At 43.8% G+C, this 24,871-nt stretch overlaps 1 protein-coding gene across 2 annotated transcripts in view; it reads left to right on the plus strand.

Annotated features, from left to right (window-relative positions):
- The window catches only part of GRHL1 (grainyhead like transcription factor 1), a 51,031-nt gene that overhangs the window by 19,942 nt on the left and 6,218 nt on the right, over nucleotides 1-24,871 (plus strand). The window contains exons 9-12 of one of the 2 annotated variants that reach the window (XM_030921791.1): nucleotides 15,274-15,432; nucleotides 19,744-19,831; nucleotides 21,033-21,172; nucleotides 22,230-22,267. In XM_030921791.1, the coding sequence (XP_030777651.1) occupies nucleotides 15,274-15,432; nucleotides 19,744-19,831; nucleotides 21,033-21,172; nucleotides 22,230-22,267 (425 nt within the window). The remainder of the gene's footprint in view (nucleotides 1-15,273; nucleotides 15,433-19,743; nucleotides 19,832-21,032; nucleotides 21,173-22,229; nucleotides 22,268-24,871) is intronic. The other variant, XM_030921792.1, reaches the window with a different exon arrangement.

Raw genomic sequence — 24,871 nt, forward strand, 5'->3', positions numbered from 1 at the left:
TAGCAACCTGAACGAAAGTCTTTCTGCTTGTGGGATGCAGGTTTATGAGTTTAATAAGTTTGTTGTTTTGTCTAAGCATAACATTTGGAATTCATTGTGAGAGTAATTTTTAGTTTGTTTGGACTGAACATATTGCTTGCATTTAGAAGGATTCCATTCTAGTGAAGCACCCATCAAGTGTGCCATTAAAATAAGGTGTTGCCACGTTTGGTTCCATTAGGCAGGGACAGGTTTGGTTTGTTTCACAACTTTAAATTTCCAGTGTGATGGGAGGAAGGAGGGGGGAGAGAAGTGAGTCAAACATCCTACTTGCAATTGCAATTAAATGAAGACAGGAGATTTAAAACTAAAGGTATACTCCCTGGCCTAAATAGAAAAAGATGTCAGGAAGCACTGTTACTTTTAAAGTGAAGGAGAAGAGGCTTTTAGTGTCTAGGCATATCACAAGGCTAACTAGACTGAGCTGGATTATTCATGCATTTCTATCCTTAAACCCCAAGGAAAACCCAACGTATAGCCGTGTGGAGGCTTCTGAATTGAGATTTGTTAGATCCCAGGGGTTTTCTCTTATGCAGTTTAACAATACATATCTATTAAAATAAAAAACGAAATGTTTTGTACCAGAGTCGAGATAGTCACATTCCTGTATAGGGAACGAATAGTCTTTAGAGTTGTAGCTTGATCAGTATTGGAAATAACAAGAAAACTTCCTGAATTGGAAATTTGTAGAGAATGCCTTTAATTAGCTGATATAGAATAAAGTCTTTATTTAGCAATTGGACATTTTTCTTTGACGAAGCTGCTGTTTTCGGGGTGATTGTGAGGATGATTTCTCCTAGAAAGTTCTCATTTTTTTTAAAGCTAAGTCTGTTGGACTTTGGCTTGAAGACATGTTCCATGCAGATGTAAGATAAAGTACATCGAACCACGGTAGAGCTTGGAATCCACAGGTAACGAAGCGTACATTTGTCATCGCACAGGCCGGGGGGTAAGGGCCAAGCGGAAGCTGTCTCTGGACCAGGGAGGGACTTGGCAGCTGAAGAAAGCTGTAGTTTGGTGGTGAAACTTGCGTCTTGTGAAACGGATTTCAAGCACCCATGTCTGTGTAGCCTGCGTCTGGGCTGCCACTGGAATTCCTTTTTCTTTTTTTTTTTTTTTTTTTGGTCAAATTTTCCCCCTTCCTCCACCCCACCGCTGTCAAGAAACAATTGACTCCTCTATAAAACTTTCTTTTTTGATAGCTTGTCACCTTAACCCTCCTTCTCCTAGGTCCTTCCTGGAAATTCTATCTGTGGTAGCTTTCTCAAGCTGTCTTTTCAACCAGTTTTGCTACTTGGAAACTAAAGCAGAGAGCTTGACTGTGACCTGACATCATTAGTAGTAACTGAACTTACACAGCACAGCAATTTCAAGGCAGCATGGGGCCTTGGAGTTCAGATTTCTTTTATGTGGAGCTCTTCTGCACACAAGACCCTCAGTCCTTTAGTAAATACAGGGCACACCCTACATTAACTTAGGGATTTTGTTTTTAGCTTTTCCTTGTAAATGAAAGAGAACTTCTGATTGGAAGGCAGCCTGCCCACCAGCTCTGCCTTTCTGGCCCATGGGCTTGCCTGCCCTGTTCCGTGCCTGGTGAGGATGGAATGTGGCCTGTGTGCCTTGTGTCACACCTGCATCCAGTTCTGCATATTTCAGAACAAACATTGTACTTACTTGGGACAACAGGTGCCAAATCACTGTATATGCCAAGTGTCCTTAGGTTCACCAGGTCCTGCTTACAGGACCGTGACACAGGGGAGAAGAGTGTGCAGGTACCGCCAGAGTGTTTTGGTTTTTTTTTTTATCTGTCTCTCTTTTTATCTCTGTGACTTTTTCCCTGGCTACCCTGCACTCCACAGAAACCAAGCCCACATGTGGGCGGTGTGGGAAGGTGGTGCTGAGGCAACAGCCAGGCTGCTGACTCGTTCTTGTTTTTCTTCAGGGAAACGCCCCACATAGATGTGGGAAGATTTCAAGTTAGTGCCTCTTTATTCCCACATCCCTGTCCTCCCTGCCCGCCTCCTGCCAATTCTTTTTCTTTTTCCTTGATGGTGATTGGATAGTCTGAGAAATAACACAAAATGCTGGCTGCCACTGGAAGTCTTTTATTTCTTGGGGGTAACATTCTGCCCTGGGATAGGCTGGTCTCCTCCCACCCTCAGAGTAGGCATGCTGGGGTTCTCTGAGTGGGACTGGGTTCTGCTTCTGAGTCTGTGACTCAGTCCCCAATATCTTCTTGGGCCTCATGAATTAATGGAGCCCACACAGATGGAGGACTAGCAGGGGACCACAAGGCCCAGATAGAAGGAAGGTCATCAGTCTTGGTTTGTTTATTTTGGGTTGGGGAAGGAATGCTATGATGATTATGTGTCTGCCATATCGTACTTAGTAAAATGTGCCTGAATAATCCGACTTTGATTTGTTAAACTATTTCCCACTCTCCTGGCTTCAGCTGAATTTTGTAACTGTATATAAATGTCTTAGAAAATGGTGATTTCATTCTCTTTTAGTGCTGTTGGATTTGGGGTTAGAACAAACTACATTATGGACCTCACATTTTAAATTTGTTGTTAGGTTTCTATGAACTGTCTTAGAGCAATCTTTTTCACTGATTTAGAGAATTAAAGTAGAAATTTCCCTAGGGTTTCTACATTCAATTTAGTAGACAGATTACTTTCTGAAATGATATTATGTCGGCATTTGACTAAATTGAATGTAAATACTAGGATGGGTTAAAATGATAAAGACTCCCAGAGGCAACTGGGCCTGTGTCCATGACCGCTGCTGCTGTCTCATGGAGCCACGTCACCAGCTAGACTCATGACTTATGTGAAGTCAAATAGGAAGTTTGGAACAGCCTAGCTCTGTGGTTTGAAATGCAGAGACCTTTAATTTCATGCCTCGTGACCAAAAAGCAACCTGCTCAGAACCATTCAGGGTTCGCCCTTTTCTCTGCGTTCGTCTACTTCACCAAACAATTTTTCCACAAAGTACTTCTCTGGCTTTCTATTTGTCACTGTCGCAGTGTGATTTTGAGAAAAGAGCCTTGAGGTTGGAGTCAGGAGACTTGGGTCCTGGCCTTGGCTTTGTCACCTGTTTAACTGCGGGTCTTTTGCCATCTATATCTTCAAAGCCTGAGGCTCAGTCACAGCTTGACACCGTTTCTTTTGAGTTTAAAGATACTGATAGCCAGAGACTGTGCGCTGTGTGATATTCTTGTGAGAGGTGAATGTTTTCAGGGTAGACAGTGAGGATAAGTGCATTTTGGGAATGTAAAACTTTTTTCGGTGACCAACTTTCTGAAGTATCTTCTACAGTTAAATCAACCTACATTACTTTTTTCTTTTCTGCCTTCTAACAGATATTTTCTTGATATATTTACCAGGCAGTTAGAACTCACTTGAAACTTTTTAGTGGGGCGTGATAATACACACATGACAGCACGCCATACTGACATGGGCCAGCAGGCACTCTCAGCTCTGTGGGCTGGTGCTTCCAGAAGCCTGCTGGGGATCATCCTCTGATTCACAAAAGCAAAACACTTCCTCAAAGTTTTTTTTTTCTCTCTCTCTCTCATTATTGACCAATTAGACTGTTTTCTGACATCCAGGAAATTCTATGCAAGGTGATCACTCTGTTGCACCTGTGGAAGAAGTGACTTAGGAAATCATTTTGCAGGGAGTCAGCTTCCCGAACTGTACATTCATTCATTGAGCGAATTGTTTGTTGCACTTCTCTATGTAAGCACTGCGGAAGAATAAGAAAATGACTGAAGCATAAAGCCTGTCCTCAGAGGAGATTACACTCTGTATTCTGGTCTATGTTGTAAGTGAGGGTAAAAACATGCTCTTAAGATTTCCAGGGAAATGGACTTTTAGCTGAGGGAATCCCCAAAGTCCCAGTAAAGGGGCTGCAGAATATTTTTGCAAAAGATGTTTGATTGGATCTTATTTATTTTTCCGTATCTTTCCCCTCATAGAGTTGCTGTTGTGAATGTAAGTGGAAAAGGGGCAGCTGGAACAGCTTAGTCTGAAGAGGTGCTTTCACCTTTTAAGGCCTGTGTAGTGCAGAGGCAACAGCTGCAGACTTGTCTTCTGCAGCTCGAAGTCACAGAGGAGTCTGAAGTCACAGACATTACCACATCTGTAAATGCAACATGAAGGGATAAACCTGTATTTATCAAATAAAAATTGTTAGGTACCTGCAGCTTTTGTAACAGAAAGATAGTCACTGGAGATAGGAATTGAAAACTAAAAGTGAATACACACAGTAGAAAACCAGGTCATAGCCTGTGAGGTGGGTTTATCTCTACCCTGGCACTTACCTTGTATGTCTCAGTGTGTCTCAGGCAGTCTCTAAATACTATAATCTTTTCCAGAATAATTCAGGGGATGTAAATAGTCAGTTAGTATTCAGCAAACATTTACTGTTCAGTATGTATAAAAAACTGCTTGGCATTTTGGATTCTACCCAGATGACCGAGGAGTTCAAGTCAGCTTAAAAGAAAGATATAAACACAGGCCGGGCACGGTGGCTCATGCCTGTAATCCCAGCACTTTGGGAGGCCAAGATGGGTGGATCACCTGAGGTCAGGAGTTTGAGACTAGCCCACCAATGTGGTGAAACCCCGTCTCTAGTAAATACAAAAAAAAAAAAAAAAAATTAGCCAGGTGTGGTGGTGCGTGCCTGTAATCTCAGCTACTTGGGAGGCTACGGCAGGAAAATCACTTGAACCTGGGGTTGGAGATTGCAGTGAGCCGAGATTGCATTATTGCATTCCAGCCTGGGCAATAAGAATGAAAATTCTGTCTCAAAAACAAAACAAAAGAAAACAAAAAAACAAAAAATATATAAACACAAATAACTTGTGGATTTGGACAACAAGTTACCTAACCTCTAAGCCTTGGTTTCCTCATCTGTAAAATGGGGCCAAAATAGTACCAGTTTCATAGGTGTTTTTCAGGGTCAAAGAATGGTATAAATGTAGCCCAAACACCATAGCAGCATGTAGTTTTATTTGGCTGGAGTTTAGGAAAGTGGGTCATTCGTTCAGGAAACGTGTATTTCTTATTGGCCAGGCACTGCCAAGATGCTCTTGGAATGGAAAGGTGAGTAATCCGTGACCCAGAACTCAGAACTCAGTAGGAGGATTCCACTCTAGTAAGTGTAGGGATGCAGTGACACAAAGGAAGGGAACCTTACTTGGAAGTTTCGTCACGCTTCTCAGGTGACCCCAGTGGGGTGGGGGGTTCCCAAAGGATAGTGGGAACCAGGCTGGCATGCAGAGCCCAGAATGAGCTATGACCTTTGATGTCTTCTGAGCCAGGAGCGAGGGGGACTGCATAGGAAGGCCCTGGGGTGCCCTCACAAGGAGCTTGTCTCCAATCCGTGGGGTCTGTGGGCCAAGGGTCTTGGGGCTGGAGGTTCTTTGAGGCCGTGTAATGTTGTGTTTTCAAGTCAGTGATGAGACTTTTTAGTCAGAAACATATCCTGCATGCCACCAGAGCCAAATGCTGCCAGGAGACATCAGTGCCGGGGTGTGTGCTTAGGTTTGGGGTTGAAGCCAGATAAAGGCCACATGAGGTCTTGGGGTGCTGGGTGATCAGACATTTTGCAGTCGTTTGAATAGAGTGGCATTTCTCAGACTCAGATCTGGGTGTCTTTTTTTTTTTTTTTTTTTTTTTTTTTTTTTTGAGACGGAGTCTTGCTCTGTCGCCTGGGCTGGAGTGCAGTGGCCGGATCTCAGCTCACTGCAAGCTCTGCCCGCGAGTTTACGCCATTCTCCTGCCTCAGCCTCCCGAGTAGCTGGGACTACAGGCACCCGCCACCTCGCCCGGCTAGTTTTTTTTTTTTTAGTAGAGACGGGGTTTCACCGTGTTAGCCAGGATGGTCTCGATCTCCTGACCTCGTGATCCGCCCGTCTGTCTTTTTAAGGGCGAAACAACTTTCGCCTTTTAAAGAGGATATGTGTAGTATTCACATTTGGGAAATACTATTACAGGTGGTACAAAGTATGGCTGGAAAGGTGGATTGGAGCCACATGAATAGCTTGAATGCTAAGGAATGTAGTCTTTCACATAGACTGTGGTAAGCTACTGAAAATGTTTAGGAATACATGATTAAGATTCTGAAGTGACACTAATATTTGGCAATTGCCTAATATTAAGCAATCTGTCTCTTTCATTTAATTGCCTGATTTGTAGTCATTTTATTGTTCAGAGGATCCTCTACTAGAGGTTGGAAGAAAATGTTTAATTTCTGTAACTTTATATTAGCTCTTTTTATTGTTTGTGTTTATTTGGTGGGGGCACTGTTGTGTATTTAAAGTTTTATGAGGATTTGAAACTTGTTGAAATAAGATTTGGAGACAGTATGTAGATTTTTGTATGCTCATCGTTTTTCTGTCTCTCATTACTAGTATTTAATACAGTACCACTTAATAATGGATAATAATTGGAAGAAATACAAAATATGTGCTAAACACTGGAAGAATTTTTTTTTTTTTTTTTTTTTTTTTTTTTTTTTTTTTTTTTTGAGACAGAGTCTCGCTCTGTTACTCAGGCTGGAGTGCAGTGGCATGATTTCGACTCACTACAACCTCCGCCTCCTGGGTTCAAGCAATTCTCATGCCTCAGCCTCCCGAGTAGCTGGGATTACAGGCTTGCACCACCTCACTCAACTAATGTTTTTATATTTTTGGTAGAGACAAGGTTTCACCATGTTGGCCAGGCTGGTCTCAAATTCCTGGCCTCAAGTGATCCACCCCCCTCGGCCTCCCAAAGTGCTGGGATTACAGGCGTGAGCCACCCGCCCGGCCCGTTGTGGTAATTTTTAAAGAGGAGCAGCCTTTTTGCTAGTTCATGAAAAAAGCCCTGATATGTATTAAACATTTTCATCTCTTAGCTCCTAACTTCACCACTTAATGTTTTTGTAACTTTTAACTGATAAACTCCAAGTGCTTTGTTCATGCCTTCTTTTCTATGAATTAGGAGAGTTAAAAATATTTCTATAATTTCTCTCCACAAATTAAATTCACTTGTAAAAGTTCACATTCCTGACTACTCTCTTTAGACTACACAGTTAGCAAGCTTTATTGGAATTGTGTCTTGGTTTGTGGTGTTGATGATAAAGCTCAAAAGGAGTGGGTGAGTTGGGTCAGTTTTATAAAACTGATTCTCACTTTCCCTATACCTGCTGTGAAATGAACCTCTGATGGTGATCTCTGTTTTGAGCACAGTGGGTTTTTTGTTTTGTTTTGTCTTTTTCCTCCTTGTTTTCTCTTTGAGGACAAACTTGGCGGAAGCAGCCGAGTGTGAACAGTGCTTATGTGGCTGCCGCAGTGCTTCCTGGAAGAATTATTATAAATTCAAGATCTGATTTCTTGTTGGTTTCTGTGCTTGAGAGCATTTAGAATAAAAGTCTGTATCAGTTAATCCTTTGATCATTTAAATCATTTTATTTTGTTTTCCTCTCATTTTCAAACTGAGGTTTGAAAACAAAAAAAAAAAAATGTTTTGAAACATTCTAAGTGCATAAATTATTGGTCAGGAATGAGGAACTGTCCTTAGAAAAATGGGCTAGACATTTTAAAAGGAATCTTGTAGAGCACCTTGGACTGTTCAGCAGTTTATGTTTGTGGTTAGTTTTTTTCTCTTCTAGTAATTTGGGTGGGAATAATATTAGTTGCTCATCTTTTGACATTAATGTTCTAATTATTTAAATACAAATGTTTTCTCTCAAAATAAGTGGGAAGTATGAAAACAGAAAAGGTCATCTTTTGAGTTCTTAAAGTTTTATGTCAGAGATCTTCACATCTTTCTAGAGAAGGAAGGTTGTAAATCTTCAGCCTACTCCGATTCTGAAATGGGGCTTTTTAAGCGTGTGTGTGTGTGTATACATGCACTCCCATATGTTTTACAGAGGAGGAGTTGAACGTGTCCTCATTCATCGTACTTTTTACCTCTTTCCCATCCTCTGTAAAGATAGTGGAGTGTTTTCTGTAATCACATTGATACTGTTTGTCTGCAGGATAGGAATGGTCCGAGCCTGGTTTTACCTGGATTTGGGTGAATAGCCCTGTGGTCTTGCTCACTCGGGGCTCCGCAATAGGTAGAATCCATGCGAAGTGTTAAAACTGAGGAACAAAGTGTGCCCATCTTGTTGCTTCCACTGGACCCAAGGGAGAGCTCTGGCTTGTGTTTCTACACTCGCCTTATATGTATGCCAGCAGGTTTTTAACATTAAACAAAACTGTTTAGTTGCAGACTAAAGAAGGCCGCCCTCCTGACCACAAAGCTCCCCAGAAGCTGCACTTCTGCCTCAGAACTTGCCGGGTCCCCTCCATGAGCGTGGGCTGTGCTGATAGGGACAGTGTGTTTCCACAGGGGAGCAATGCATGGGCAGCACACACTGGATGTCTTGCCAGGAAGTCACTTATGCGGAAAGTGGAAATACTCAATTACAAACAGGGAAATACACCTCCTCCCTATTTACTCCATCATGATGATGTAAGGATAAATTAATGTCCAAGCAACTTAGAGGATGGTTTAGATCAGTGGTCAGCAGATGACACCCCTGACGCTGGGCCAGCTAGCTGCCTGTTTATATAAATCAAGTTTTATCAAAACACCACCACACTCATATCCATGGCTGCTTTTACACTATTACTGCAGAGTTGAGTAGTTGCATGTGGCCCACGGATGTGAAAATACTATCGGGCCCTTTACAGAAAAATAGTTGCTTCTGGTTTAGATAAGGGGATGAAAAAATATTTTATATATCTACTTTGTACTTATTCTTAGGCATACTTATTCACTACCCAGTATGTATTTTCCTCCTTTTATTAAAAGCATATGTTAAGCATATGTTATGATCCAGACATGAGACATAGAGATGATTATTAAGACAGGGTCATCTCAAGGAGGTTGCCGTTTAGTGAGGAAGGCAACACATCATGCTTTGTCCTGTGGTTCAGAGTTACAACCTCAGCCTTCAGCTGAACACACAAGTTCATCCACAAATGCCAATCCCTATGAAATCAAACATAACATGAGTAATAAAAATAAGCGGGAGAGTTTAATACGTGTGTAATTGAATTTTTTTTCCTGGTTAATATCTTAAGAACTTTTGAGGATTTGCATGACCTTATTGAATAGCAGGGTTGGACAAAATGGCTTTAATCTAGATCTTTCTGTGGATTACATGAATATTCTTATTTGATAGGGCTGTGCCTCTGTAAAAATTTTGTTTAATGTTAAAAACCTGCTGGCATACATATAAATACATATAAAAATATCTTAACTCTTTAAGGAAAGGAAGCCATGTATTGGAACTTGCTTTAATAATCTCAGAGTTTTAGAGCCAAGGGAGACCTTTTGTGGATCCTAGTGTGTAAGCAGCTGGAAGACTAATCACTTTACTGCAGTGGTTTCTATCTTGGCCAATCACTCAGATTACTCGAATTTGGTGTGGAGCACCAAAAAAAAAAAAAAAAAAAAACAGTCCCAGCGTCTCCAACCCACCCCAGGACAATGAAATCAGAATCTCTGGGGTGTGGCCAGGACATCCGACATCCGTATGTTTTTAAGTCCGGCCTAGCTGTTTTTGAACTAGGAATTGAGCCACATGGCCTAGAATGACAGAAAAGATTCAGATTTTCCATTTGGTTGTACATTGAAAAATATATGGTGGTTTGGTTACTAATTCAGTCAGGGTTGTGAGGCACTGTTGTACAGACAGGATTCTGAAACTTTAGTGTGCACAGAATTAGCTGGAGAGCTTGTTTACCTCCCCTTCCACTCTCCCTGAGTTCTTGGATTCAGTGAGTCTGGGGTGGGCACCAGGATCTTCATTTCCAACAAGTTCCCTCATGCTGATGCTCTTGGCATCACACTTTGAGAGCCCTTGCTGTATGAGATTCTTAAGTTTTACATAAGTAGTTATTGTGATGACTTTAACTGGCAACTTATGTGGTATTTTTAAACTAATATGACTTACAAAAAGTTGATAGATAAATGTATTACACAAAACTATTGTCACCAGTAAAAACAGTATGGATATAGGATTCATCCTTTGTCAATGTAAGTATATAATCATGGAAGTCCAGAGGTAGTCATCTAGAGATCCACGAACTCACCCTGCCCTTTGACAGGTAAGGACACTTGCACTGGGTTGCAGCGCTAGTTAGGGGCCAGCTCAGGTGCTTTGATGTTTAGACCTAAGCTGCTTCTGTTGGGAATGTGGCTCCCCTTGTAGACTTTGGTTGAGGGTTAAACCCGGCACACATGTCCCCTCTGCACCACCATGTCCCTTGATCGTCTGTGTTCTTACCTTGGATCCTTTCTTAAGAGCAGGGGCATCGCAAGCACCAGCCCCATCTTCTCTCTGGCATCTTCAGCCCACTGTTCCTGTCTCTCATGTTCCTGGCCTGCAGTGCTTACATTTCACAGCTTTGTCACTTTCTCCTGGGATGTTTGTGTATTTATCTAGGCAAGGTAGCATTTTTTTTAATGCTGAATTAGGACCATTGTAAACTTTCTTTAATACATTTAGAAAACTGCCAAGTTTGGAAATAACTGATTTTTTAAAATAAGAGAGAAATGTATGTCAGTAAGAGACCACAGATCATCACAGATGCACACCAGCATGGGCAAAGCTGTGCCGAAGCTCCATGTTTGCCCTGATCCTGGGATTTGGCCCCTGCTCATTTCTTTTTTGAATAGAAACTTGAAACTGGGAAGCAAAGGGAGGTTAGGTTTTGGGTTGGATTACTGTGAAATCCTCTTGTAAAGGGAATATCACTTTGGGTCAAAGACTTCCTGGAATCGTGAGGGTAAAGTTGAACTTTCCCAGGCAGCTAGCTGTTTTTGAACTAGGAATTGAGCCACATGGCCTAGAATGACAGAAAAGATTCAGATTTTCCATTTGGTTGTACATTGAAAAATATATGGTGGTTTGGTTACTTTGCTTAGTTGTTTGCATGGACTTTTTAAAAAACCTGAATGCATTCCACAGACTCTACATACCTCTGATTTGTGGATTTAGAGATTGTACTTTAAGTGTTTTAAAAAAAAAAAAACGTGGCCAGGAGCAGTTACTCACACCTTAATCTCAGCACTTTGGGAGGCCGAGGCGGGCGGATCATGAGGTCAGAAGTTCGAGACCAGCCTGGCCAATATAGTGAAACCCCATCTCTACTAAAAATACAAAATTAGCCAGGTGTGGTGGTGCAAGCCTGTAATCCCAGCTACTCGGGAGGCTGGGGCAGGAGAATCGCTTGAACCCAGGAGGCAGAGGTTGCGGTGAGCCGAGATAGCTCCACTGCACTCCAGCCTGGGCGAAAAGAGTGAAACTGAATCTCAAAAATAAATAAAAGATGTAAAGTCAAAGCATATATTTTCTGTAATGTATGTGCCACTTTTACCTATATATCTAGATCTCGGTATTCTTTAAGTTAAAGCAGTTTACTTATTTACTGGAAATAAGTTTAAGTGGAAAGAAAAATTATAGCAGGCAGGATAAGGTACTGTGCTCGGTGTTAGAAGGGACAAAGCGTAGAATTACGGACCCGGCCTGCTAAATATTTACAGTCTAGTCAGGGAGATAAACCATGCACATATCAAAAGGCAAACCATCCCAGGTAGGAGATCAGAGCCAGCTATTTGGGGAAGATGTTAGTTTGGGAGTCGTAGTGGGGTGTAAAGGGGAAAGCCTTCCAATGAACCCCAGTGCATCGCTTTCTACCTTGGGACAACTTTAAACACTGTTGTGGGCTTCATCTGTGCAAGAAGGACGATGGTCCCTTTCCCTGTGTGGTGATTCGATGAGAACGGTGCTTGACATGCCCAGCACAGGTCCTGACGCCAGGTGCGCAGTGTGTGGTCCCTCTGCTGTGTGGCCAGCCTGTGCTGCCATCTGCGTGCTTGTGACCGTGTGTGGGGTGGGACTTGGGCCGGCCTTACATGTGGAGACAGACATGGGGAGCTGTGGAGGCAAGCCTGCCTGGGAAGTCGTGAGCAGGAAGCCTGGAGTGGGAAGTGGACGAGGACTGAGGTGAGGCGGGAATGGATGTGCAGATTGTGTTCAGGGATGGTGAGGAGACCAGCTGGGGTGGAGGGCTTGTGAAGGGACAAGATCAGAGATGACTTTTAAATCTGTTAACTTGGACAAGTCTTTCATCTTTTTAGGATGTGTTGGTCTTTTCCTGCTGAGAAACAGTGTGTAGCCCAGAGTGAGGGTAAAATCCCGACCTCAGCTTTCGCATTTTGCATGGCTTCTAGAGAGCCATCTTTGTCACCATGGTCCTGACTTTCCTCTTCTCCCTCCCTTCCTTCTCTTTCATCTTAAAGTTCTTATAGCTGGGCTGGGCGTGGTGACTCACACCTGTAATCGCAGCACTTTGGGAGGCCAAGGCGGGCCGATCACTTGGAGTCAGGAGTTCAAGACCAGCCTGGCCAAAATGGTGAAACCCCCCCGCCTACTAAAAATACAAAAATTAGCCAGGCGTAGTGGTGGGTGCCTGTAATCCCAGCTACTCAGAGGCTGAGGCAGGAGAAGGACTTGAACCCAGGAGGCAGAGGTTGCAGGATTGCAGTGAGCCAAGATTGCACCATTGCACTCCAGCCTGGGCAACAAGAACAAAACTCCATCTCAAAAAAAAAAAAGTTATTATAGCTGTCCCTCACCGCCATTATAACTTAAATTTCTCCCCATCTGCCCTGGTTCAGCCAGTGACACCCAGTGCTGCTCGTGGTGGACCCATTCTTGGTTGTTGACCCAGGGGCTAGAAGGAATCTTCCCCTGTCAGCTCTTGGGTCTGAAATGGGCCAGTCTTAGTTTTAAAAACTGTAATTCCAATAATGTCCACTATGTGGTACACATGCATCAGAAATAAATTCTAAAACTAGTTGAAAGGGAGCTCAAAAACATTTAAAAAATCCAGAATGATAAAAATGGCTGGGAAATAGCACATGTTTATTTGCTGTGCACTGGGTTCCTCTTAAGTAGCAGCTTCCAGTGTCATGTTCATAATGTGACTCAGTTTATTTTAACTTTTGAGAAAATGTGCTGGGAGATAACTGATTTGGAGCCCAGGAGAGGAGAGAAGGGTATGACATCTTCTGCCTTCCATTTCGACGGTGGGGGATCCCCCTGGATGGGTTCTCGCCGGCTTAATGCATCGCTCAGGCACACGCTGGCAGCTGGAGTGAGTGTACCTGGTACTAACCTACTGCACTTGGAAGTCATCTTTAAATATTGTTCTTGTGGGCTGGGTGTGGTAGCTCCTACCTGTAATCCCAGCACTTTGGGAAGCCGAGATGGTAGGATCGCTTCAGCTCAGGAGTTCAAGACCAGCCTGGGCAACATAATGGAACCCTGTCTCTACAAAAAAAATACAGAAATTACCTGGGCATGGTGGCACACACCTATGATCCCAGCTACTTGGGAGGCTGAGGTGGGAGCACGGCTTGAGCCCAGAAGGCAGAGATTGCAATGAGCTGAGATCACACCACCAGACTCCAGCCCGAGCGACAGAGCCAGACTGTCTTTAAAAAAAAAAAAAAAAAAAAAAAATTGCTCCTGTGGGAAGTGGTGGCTTGGGCACTGATAGGAAAGCAGACTTTTGAAACTGTGGGTTGAGAAGCTCAAAGTCTGATTTAGACAGTTTCTCTGAAGTAATTTCATGATTGAATGGTAGAACTGTTGCTTAAGGAATTGGATTCTTCTTTTCTCTCATGGAAATAGACCGACCAGCATAACATCTTCCCGGGTTATTCTAGGAAGTTTTGACCGCATCTGTGTGGAACGTCTTGAACAAGGAACCACATTCCTGAGTGTTTAGTGATCGTTAAGTTCTCAGCCTATTAACAAACTTCACCACTTTTGTTTTAGGTTTAATCTGAGCATGTAAAGAATCCAGTTATGTTTAAATAAAAGACCCTTGCACTGATATTTCCGTACCTAGAAAGGAGTGTGGAAATAATTGTAAATTATAAATTATTCCTTGAAGACTGGGCCCAATGTGATTTGATAACCAAAAGATTAATAAGAACAAACTGGAAAGAAATGAGGACTGTTTAGTCTGGATGGGCAGAGATTGAGAGAGAACTTTATTAGAATCTTATAAAAATTGTGGATTAGAGGAACACCGATTTCATAAGTTCTAAAATATGAGGACATAGAGTACTACAGGTTATCCTAAGAGGTGGTGTCAACATAAACATAGGTGGATTCCCAGGAATTTTTTACTAAGTTACAGAACAGCTGCAGAGGGAGCTATGCTATTGGTAACTTTGGAAAATGGCATCGGGAAAGCTAATCAGCCTCTTCCCCTGTCCTAGCTGATATTAAATAGGAATTCTGGAAGGGAACATGAGCAGAGGTTCAGAGCTGCTGACTCTTCCTTCCCTTTTTTTTTTTTTTTTTTTTTTTGAGACGGAGTCTCGCTCTGTCACCCAGGCTGGAGTGCAGTGGCCAGATCTCAGCTCACTGCAAGCTCCGCCCCCCAGGTTTACGCCATTCTCCTGCCTCAGCCTCCCAAGTAGCTGGGACTACAGGCTCCCGCCACCTCGCCCGGCTAGTTTTTTGTATTTTTTAGTAGAGACAGGGTTTCACCGTATTGGCCAGGATGGTCTCGATCTCCTGACCTCGTGATCCGCCCGTCTCGGCCTCCCAAAGTGCTGGGATTACAGGCTTGAGCCACCGCGCCCGGCCTTCCTCCCCTTTAAGGTCTGCTATTTCTATGACCAAAAGCAGTTTTAAAATAAACCCCTGATCACCTCTTTTTAAAAACCCTTTTTTAAAAAATGAGAAACTGGGCCGGGCGCGGTGGCTCAAGCCTGTAATCCCAGCACTTTGGGAGGCCGAGACGGGCGGATCACGAGGTCAGGAGATCGAGACCATCCTGGCTAACACGTTGAAACCCCGTCTCTACTAAAAAAAACTACAAAAAACTAGCCGGGCGAGGTAGCGGCGCCTGTAGTCCCAGCTACCCGGGAGGCTGAGGCAGGAGAATGGCGTGAACCCGGGAGGCGGAGCTTGCAGTGAGCTGAGATCCGGCCACAGCACTCCAGCCCGGGTGACAGAGCAAGACTCCGTCTCAAAAAAAAAAAAAAAAAAGAGAAACTGAAATTCTCATTTAAAATAGACTTGAGTAATTTCAGTGATGTTAATCATGAGCTGTGCTAGGTTTGACTTGGTGCCTGTTGCTTATGGAACCTTCTCTTCCCTTTGCAGGTTTTCATCTCTGTGAACTGCTTAAGCACAGACTTCTCTTCCCAGAAGGGAGTGAAGGGATTGCCTCTTAACATTCAAATTGATACCTATAGTTACAACAACCGCAGCAATAAGCCTGTGCACCGGGCCTACTGCCAGATCAAGGTCTTCTGTGACAAGGTAAGGTCGGCAGGGATGCTTGGAACAAGTGTTTGAGACAACACTCATGGAAAAAAACCAGGGTCTCTTTAATTTAATATTTAATGTCAAAATGAGAATATAGCTGCCAATATAGAATAACTTTAAAAATTATTTTATTTATTTATTTATTTATTTTATTTTTGAGACAGAGTCTCGCTCTGTCGCCCAGGCTGGAGTGCAATGGCGCAATCTCAGCTCACTGCAACCTCTGCGTCCTGGGTTCAAGCAATTCTCCTGCCTCAGCCTCCTCAGTAGTTGGGATTACAGGTGCACACCACCATGCCTGGCTAGTTTTTTGTATTTTTAGTAGAGATGGGTTTCTGCCATGTTGCCCAGGCTGGTCTCCAACTCCTGAGCTCAAGTAATCTGCCCACCTCGGCCTCCCAGAGTGCTAGGATTACAGGTGTGAGCAACCGCACCCAGCCTTTATCAGAGATGAGGTCTCACTCTGTCATCCAGGCTGGAATTCAGTGGTGTAATTACTGCTTACTGTAGCCTCGACCTCCTGGGCTCAAGTGATCCCCCGAACTCAAGTCTCCTAAGTGGTTGGGACTACAGGCGTGTCCCATCACACCCAGCTAATTTTTTCATTTTTTTGTGGAGAAGGGTTCCCACCATGTTACCCAGGCTGGTCTTGAACTCCTGGCCTCAAGTGATCCTCCCACCTTGGCTTCCGAAAGTGTAAAACAGCCTTTTTTTTTTTTTGAGACAGAGTCTGGCTCTGTTGCCCATGCTGGAGTGCAGTGGCGTATTCTCGGCTCACTGCAGCCTCTGCCCCTCTGCCTCCCGGGTTCAAATGATTCTTGTGCCTCAGTCTCTCCAGTAGCTGGGATTACAGATGTGCGCCCACCACACCTAGCTAATTTTTGTATTTTTAATAGAGACAGGATTTCACCAGGTTGGCCAGGCTGGTCTTGAACTCCTGGCCTCATGTGATCCATCCACCTTGGCTTCCCAGAGTGATGGGATTACAGGTGTGAGCCACCGTGCCTGGCCTAAAATAGCTTAATTATTGTTTTGGCCTTGCAAAGACACATTATATGGAGATTTTTAAAATTACTTTTTAACTGAAAGATTAGAAGGATTGATAGGTACATTTCGTTGGGCATGTCTGGTAAGTAAAGGAGGTGCACACAGGCCCCTCTGAGCCCAGCTGCTGGAAGTGTAGGCAGTCAGCCCTGCACAGAAGCTCTTCTTCAGCTGTGTCTGATTGGATGAATCACAAAGGGCTATGCCTTCACAGTGCAAGGCCCAGAGGGATCTCTGCATGACCTGTTTTCCCTGGTGTGGCTCCTTTTTATCTGGAGAAGAGAGGCTTGCTTTTGCCCAGTGCAGAGTCAGGGGCTGGGCTGGATTCGATGCAGGGAGAGTCTGGAAGGTGTGTCGAGTCTTGAGGGGAAAGTTTGTGCTGGCTCAGAACTGGGGAGCAACTGCAGATGAGTGGACGGTCCATTGAACTAAGACAGCAAGATCTTGACTTTTTCCGACTCAAAAATGTTGGACCTATTTTCAGCAGGGGAGGGGGCAGTTCTTTTCATCCTATTAAGGGAGCTTGTCTTTTATGGAGATTTTTAGAAGGAGCTAGGTAACTGGAAGTATGTTTGCTGTCAGAGTCCTGGTCTTTTACCCTGGCTTTTGCATCAGGTATACAAAGCGCAGTGGCTGAGCACAGTGAATGATTCTGAGGCCTTTTTCGGGTTGTTTGGATGGTGTTTACTCTTTGTGTGGCATTTTGGTGATTTTCACCTTCCTGGGTGCTTGACATTTTTGTATTATTGTGAATCTCCTTGAATTTTGTCCTGAAAACTGGTTAAGTTGCTTGGAAACCATTTGATCTTTCAGATCTTATGTCTATGATTTGATAGGCGGATCCGGAGCTGTGCTCAATGTAAGGCTAATCATTCTGCGCTCCTGAGCAGGATTTTCCTGAATATTCTACCAAGTGTCCTGCTCATTACAAGTTTTTCCAGTCATATTGTTTCCTTGTAATAATCCTCATTACAAGGATTTCCAGTCCACCCCATATGGTGGGAACGGGTACTGTTTCTGGCTCTGTGTGAGTTTCGGGAACTGTTTCTCTAATCTTTTCAGATGTCAATTCCCAACCCTGACCCCCAGCCTTGGGCAACTTCCTGGTACCTCTGTACCTGTTGGTGCTGGCCACCCTGAAGATCTCGGAGCTTTTTCCTCTTTGGTACTTTGTCCTGCTGCCTTGATCTCTGTGGACTTCCAGCTCTGTCTCCTCAACCCTGGGCACCTGGACTGAGAATACATGGGCTCCCCCTCCCATGCCACAGCCTGGGAACTCTGAAGGCAGCAGCCAGCATGGTTTTAGGACTTGCCACGCGTTCCTGTTCTCCCTGTTCTTTAGTTGCCTGCTGGGCAGGGCCTTGCGTTCTTGTTTTATGCATTTTGTCTGGTTTTTGTTGTTGTTTCAGGGTGGAGGGTAAACGTGATCTGTGTTACTCCATGTTATGTAGAAGCAGAAATGCCTTATTCTTTGTAGATACATAGGTAAATAAAGAGGGACAGTCCTGTTTTGTAATATGGGACTGCACCCTCCACCCTTTGGAGGAGGGTGGTGGTTATCATCAGAATGAAGTTATGGTTAGACTGTTAGAACGGACAGGGAGACCCAGACCAACTTCATACAATAATGGCTAGGAGATTGGGGTATTTACCTGTTTTTCTGTGTCAAGGAGGGACTGTTATGTCAATGTTACATAGCAATTTTTATAAGCAGGTTGTATATTTACTATGTTAATATGCTACCACCTTCTAGAAAAGGCAGAAGGTGGTTTTATATTCTGTTTTTAAAGTGTTTTATTGTATAATAATGCTAAGATCAGTGGGATTTTTATTGCCTCTCTTTGCTATCCGCAAATTTATTTAACAGAAAAATAAGCTACCAGTTCATCCTTAACTGGATAACTATGTAAAGAAATCTGTACCATCCAGAAATTCCAGTAAGTCAAGCAAAATGATTAAATGTAATGTTTTTAAATATACTTAATTGCTTGCCTTTAGGTAGTGTTTATTACTAATATGGTTCTTTTGAAAATTGCTGTGGGTTCAGTTGCGTGGTACTATCAGTCTTTGTGCAGTTGGTATACAGAGTACATGAGCGGCCTTTTTCTGGGACTCTGAGTACACTTTTTCTCTTTTTTCTTTGAGGGAATCTCACTCTGTCACCCAGACTGGAGTACAGTGGTGCGATCCCAGCTCACTGCAATCTCCGCCTCCCGGGTTCAAGTGATTCTCCTGCCTCAGCCTCCTGAGTAGCTGGGATTACAGGCACGCACCACCACGCCCAGCTGATTTTTTTGTATTTTTAGTGGAGACAGGGTTTCACCATGTCAGCCAGGCTGGTCTTGAACTCCTGGCCTCAAGTGATCTACCCACCTCGGCCTCCCAAAGTGCTGGGATTACAAGTGTGAGCCCCCGCGCCCGGCCCACTGTTTCTCTTTTAAGTGATTATGCAGATGTCTAGTTCCATCTTCACTTTGTGAATTCTGCTTGGTCAGATCTGCCACATGGTTGATGCCAGGCCCTTGGACTGAATCACAGCTTTCAGTGATAACCTTGGCCATATAGGAGAGTATACTCAAGAGTAGGGCCAACCTAGTTTTTTTCTTTCATTTCCTTTTCCTACTGGACAAAGGGAAAATACCCTTGTGTCTTTGTGGGTGTGTGATATACTCAGATTTTCTCAGCTTTCATTTAACGTGACCGCATCCATTATAAGGAGGAATTTTGCTTTTTTTTTTTTGAGACAGAGTTTCGCTTTGTCACCCAGGCTGGAGTGCAGTGGTGTGATCTCGGCTCACTGCAGCCTCCACCTCTCAGGGATTCAAGCTTTTCTCCTGCCTCAGCCTCCCAAGTAGCTGGGACTACAGGTGCCCGCTACCATGCTTGGCTAATTTTTGTATTTTTAGTAGAGGTGGGGTTTCACCATGTTGGCCAGGCTGGTCTCAAACTCCTGACCTCAAGTGATCCACCCACCTCAGCCTCCCAAAGTGCTGGAGCAACTGCTCCCGGCCGGAATTTTGCTTTATTTGTTTTTCAAATAAATGTTGTTCCCTGTGATTTCATGGAATTAAAAATAATTTTTAAGACTAATCTTTTTAGAAGAAACTACTATGATAAGCTTCATGAATATAGTAAGTAATGGAGTTCCTGTCCAGAGAAGGGAGAAGGGCTTTTTCTAAACTCCCTTGGTCAGGATAAGAGTTAAATATTTTAAAGAAGATCAGAAAACAGAATCATATCTTGTCTTCTCTTGACCTACAGGGAGCTGAGCGGAAAATCAGGGATGAAGAACGAAAGCAAAGCAAAAGAAAAGGCAAGTGTCCTGACCCCAGCTCCCAGTTGAATGCCTGTAAGTAGAAATGTTCCCGGCAAGCTTCAGACCTTTTCCGTTCAGAATGGTGGCTGGAGTTTGCACACAGAAGACAGTGGGTGTTCTTCCTGTTCTGCAGTGTGGCACTGCCTCTTCCTCAGATCAGCAGCAGATGCCGCTCAGCAGGGAGTTTTCCTGGGGACCACAGGGTAGATCCCCGGGTTTTCCCGACCTCAGCGTTTTTGACTCAGTTCTAGTTCAGACTCCTGCTTCCAGTCTTGAAAAATGACAACACATTCTGCATGAATCACTGTTAAAATTGGGACTTGTCTAGATTTTTTAAAGTTAAAATAATGGTCTTGAGAATTCAAGATGCCTTAACTCCAAGTAGGATCATATTTTGTATCTTAAGTATAGTATTTTAATATTTGCAGAATCTGTAGGGCTTCTGTTTGGACATTTCACCAGGAAAGCTTTGTTTTCTTGTTTTCTTTTTTTTTAATTGTGACCAGTATTCGTATTCACAAAATCTTGTATCTACAATGAAGAAGGTGCTGCTCTGTGCCTGTAGGGTTCCATCCGTAGTACGTGGGCTTCTGGCACGCTCTTTTGAATGGTCTGTCTGGCTCAGCAGACATTTGCCCTGCAACACCTTAGTCAGGATTCTCCCACTGGTATCAAAGTGCAAACTCCCAGTGACACTTCAGAGAGCAGCTGACGAACTAGGAGACCTCATTACTAAGTACTGCAGGGCCAGATTATTGGGGAAGATGGAGTCTATAACTTACTAAATTAAAAATTGGATGGGCATGCTTACACTTCACCTCATTGTCGAGTTTCTTGATATGTTCTGAAGTCAGTGGGTACGTGAGTGTTGGAATGTAAATTATTTAATGAGGACAGCTGAGGTGAAATTTCTCCCAAATTTATATAAATTTTAGCCTTTCCAATGAAAACTAAATACGCTCTGCCTCTGTTACAGATCTTCTGTGGATATGTGTCTGTGTGTGTTTGAAGATACCTTTTCCCTTTTGATTTGATAAAACATTCAGTTGATTTTAGTGGAAATACAGCAAATTCCTTTACATAAACTGGGATTCTTAGGCAGCGTGCCCTGTTGTATCTTACAGAGTGCTACACTTGGAGTGTCTTACACAGAGGCGAGGGCTCTGTGGCCTCATCCAGTCTGTATGTAATCCTTTGACCTTGGCTTCCTCTTTGTTAATTTTTTTTTTTTCAGTTTCTGATGTTAAACTACCACTGCTTCCCTCTCACAAGCGACTGGATATCACGGTTTTCAAACCCTTCATTGATCTCGATACTCAGCCTGTCCTCTTCATTCCTGACGTGCACTTTGCCAACTTGCAGCGGGGCACTCATGTAGGTAACCAGGATCCCAGGGGAGGCTACCAGGAAGGAAGGCATGGCAAAAGGAAATTCTTTGGCATTATTCATGGGAAATAGAAGCCAAAATTGAGTGAGGTTTGACCAGTTAGTCAGCTCTTTGGAATATTCTGCTGGGGTGACATGATGCCCGTGCAATAAAAATGGTAAGCATCGTTGATTGGAAGGTGCAGTGCAGCCTGTCAGCTTTATTCTGTTTGTATTCATTCATTCGTTCATTCTTCATACCTACATATCCTAACTCATGTAAAAGATTCTAGAAGAGTCACATAATTTGGAGTTTGAGCCTGTGATCTGTTTGGATTTAACTTGGGGGAATACCTGGGTTAAGGAGCTCTCATAACATAAGAACATCCGAAGGCTTTTCTTGTGGTTCCAGTTACTGAGCCGTCCTTGCCACGTGTAGTTACCGATGGCCATGTCTTGGCAACTAAAGCTAAATTTTAAAAAATAGTCACTCCCTGTTTTGTGGCAAAGGCTTACAAGAGATAGGAGCTTCAGTAGAATGAAGCATGGTTTTATGCTGAGTGCAAATAAATATCAAAAAGACAGTCTTTCATGCACTTTGTGGACAGATTTATAAGGACTAAAGATTTGTCGGAGTTCTTGGAGCCGTGGCCAGTACGTTTAGTTTCTAATGGGAAGCTGGAGGTGAGCAGGGGTTAGCATACTGTTTTTGTGAAGGGCTAGGCAGTAAAGGTTTTCGGCTTTTGGGACCCCGCGGTCTCCACTGTGCTGCTCAGCTCTGCCGCACTAGTGTACACGTGGCCATAAGCAGCATGTGAATAAATGAGCATGGCTTTGTTTCAGTAAAGACTCTATTTACATAAACTGGCTTTAGACCAGATTTGGCGCAACCACTGAGTTAGAGGAGTTCAAGACTTCTGTGAGAATCTGGTTATTGAAAAATAAGGCTTAAGGATTTTATATTAGATTGATCAAATTCAAAATTATTTCCATTTTAGGAATAATTCATTTATGGTCAAATATTTTGAGCATACATTTGAAAAGCAATCTATTTCTTTGGTCTTAGGTCCTTCCCATTGCCTCCGAAGAATTGGAGGGTGAAGGGTAAGATTTATGTTTTGTTTTGTTTTGTTTTAATAATGGAAAAAGTATCAAACTTGTAGAAAAACCGGAACAATGATTTGCTCCTGGATCTGGGGGTTAACTGGGTTCCACTGGGCAGTTCTTGCTCAGGGACTCCCATGTGTTTCCAGAGACATGCAGTGTAGAGTACAAAGAACTCATTTTTCCCTGAGCCATTGAGGGTAAGTTGCCAACCTGATGGCCCATCACTCCTGAATATCGTGGGGTATATATCCTAATATCCTAGCAACAAGGACATCCTCCTTTGTCACAGTCAAGACCAGAGTATTCACATTGCTACATTCGCACCAATAATGTCCTTTATAGCAAAAAAAGGATCCAGTTCAGGATCACATGTTGTAGTTAGTTGTCATGTTTGTTAATCTTCTACAGTCTAAAACTAAACACTCCTTAACTTTGCTGACCAAATATTTTTGAAGATTACAACCAGCTGTTTTGTAGACTCTTCTCAGTTTGCCTGTGTCTGCTGCTTTCTCATGGTTAGATTCCAGGCCTGGCAGGGATGTCACAGAGGCGAGGCTGGGTTCTCCGTGCATCCTAGCAGATGGCGCTTGATGTCAGTTTATCTGTTACTAATGGTGTTCTTTGGTCACTTGATTAAGGTGGTATCTGCCAGCTTCTTCACTGCAGAGTGGCTCCTTTTATAATAAGTGTTGCCTGGGGAGGTGCATTGTAGCTTTGTAAATATCTCATTCCCCATCCAACTTTCGGTTTACTCGTTCATTTATGGTTATCAGTATGAACTCAATAGTTTCCTGTTTTATTCAATAAGTTGTGATTCATTAGTCATTTACTTTGATGCGCAGGTTGTCCCAGAATTGGGCTCTGCCTTCCTGTGCCGGGCAGCCCCCTACTCAGACACTCTGCCTAGCGGAGGGGGCTGACACTATCCCTCTTTGGGCCATCAGAAACTTCTTGATGGCTCTGGGACTTTTTCAACAAGGCAAAGATTCTTTTTGTTTTTATTTCATTTTACTTTTAGAGACAGGGTCTTGCTCTGAGGCCCATGTAGGATTGCAGGGGTGCAATCACAGCTCACTGCAGTGATTGGGCTCAAGTGATCCTCCTGCCTCAGCCTCTCGAGTAGGCGGGACTACATGCACATGCCACCACGCCCATCTAATTATTATTGTTGTTGCTATTATTATTATTATTATTATTATTATTATTATTATTATTGAAATCCTGGTCTCAGGCAATCCTCCCGCCTCAACCTCCCTCTTTCTGTTATCCACCTTCAGAAAGGTGCATCCTGATGGAAAGAGCCAAGGTTTCCATGGGAAGTTCATTCCTCAGCATCCTTCTTCCCTCGTGTTCCATCCATTCCCAGGGCTTAAACCATCATACTGGGGACATTCATGCCCCACCCGTTACCCACCGTGCCTCTCTCTGAAGGCGAGTCCTGCGCTGCCCCTTTGATTCTTAGTGTTTCAGGCTTGAGTCCTGCAGGCACCTTCACTAGATGGCTGCTGTGTGCTAGGAACTGAGATGGCAGAGTCTCATAGGCTCAGCCCCAGCTCCCGAAGTGGCCATTCTGCTCCAAATCCAGCACTCCCTCCCTTCACTTTCAGTTATTTACCTCTTCTCTTGCTCGCCATGACAGCGCCTGCTGGACCCTCCATGCCAGGTGCCCCTGGTAGCCAGGCGCTCAATCTGAGCTTTTCTCTCCTCAGACTCTCCTTGGTCTGTTCTCCCCTTCTGGCTTCCATGATACCACCGTATTTTAAACCCGTGGAACCCTGTGCTCAGATCGCACCAGCCTCTCCCTCCCCTGTTTTTTCTGCTTGAAGGTCCTGGGGTCCCCTCCAGTCTTGACCACGCTTTGGGGACCACACTCTGTCTCACAAAACTTTCAAATATTCCGTCTTCCCTGCCATGTAAAATTTAATTCCTTAGAACTGAACGATCAGGACATTCACGGTAGAGCCAGCTTCCCAAAATTTCTAGATGTGGCTTCTTTTGGGCCATTCTGTTTGAGCCAGGCTGGCCCTACGTTTTCCTGCTCACACTTCCTCAGTGTTTTGAAACATCATCTCCTTTGTCACTGCCTGTACGAGGTTATCTCAGATCCTACCTCCACCATAGAGTGTTTCCTGAAAAGAAGCACCCAATAGCCAGGCACGGTGGCTCACACCTATAATTCCAGCACTTAGGGAGGCCAAGGTAGGAAGATCGCTTGAGCCCAGGAATTTGAGAACATCCTGGGCAACACAGGGAGAACCCGTCTCTACAAAAATAAAACAATTAGTTGGGCATGGTGGTGCGCGCCACTTGGGAGGCTGAGGTGGAAGGATTGCTTGGGCCTGGGCGGTTGAGGCTGCAGTGAGCCATGATCCATGATTGCACCACTGCCCTCCAGCCTGAGCAACAGAATGAGGCCCTGTCTCAAAAAAAAAAAGAAAAAAACCAAAGCGCCTCATCTTCGAGAAGGCAACTTTATCTAATGAGAGTGCAGATACCCGCCGGGAACCTGAGTGTGGTCCCATGTCTGCCTGTAAATATCCATGAGCCCTGGAGTCAGGATTTTCATTCAGCCGATTTTTCATCCACAAATAAGGAAGCTGG

This window comes from Rhinopithecus roxellana, chromosome 17, assembly GCF_007565055.1.
Source record: "Rhinopithecus roxellana isolate Shanxi Qingling chromosome 17, ASM756505v1, whole genome shotgun sequence".
In the NCBI taxonomy this organism is placed as follows: domain Eukaryota; kingdom Metazoa; phylum Chordata; class Mammalia; order Primates; family Cercopithecidae; genus Rhinopithecus; species Rhinopithecus roxellana.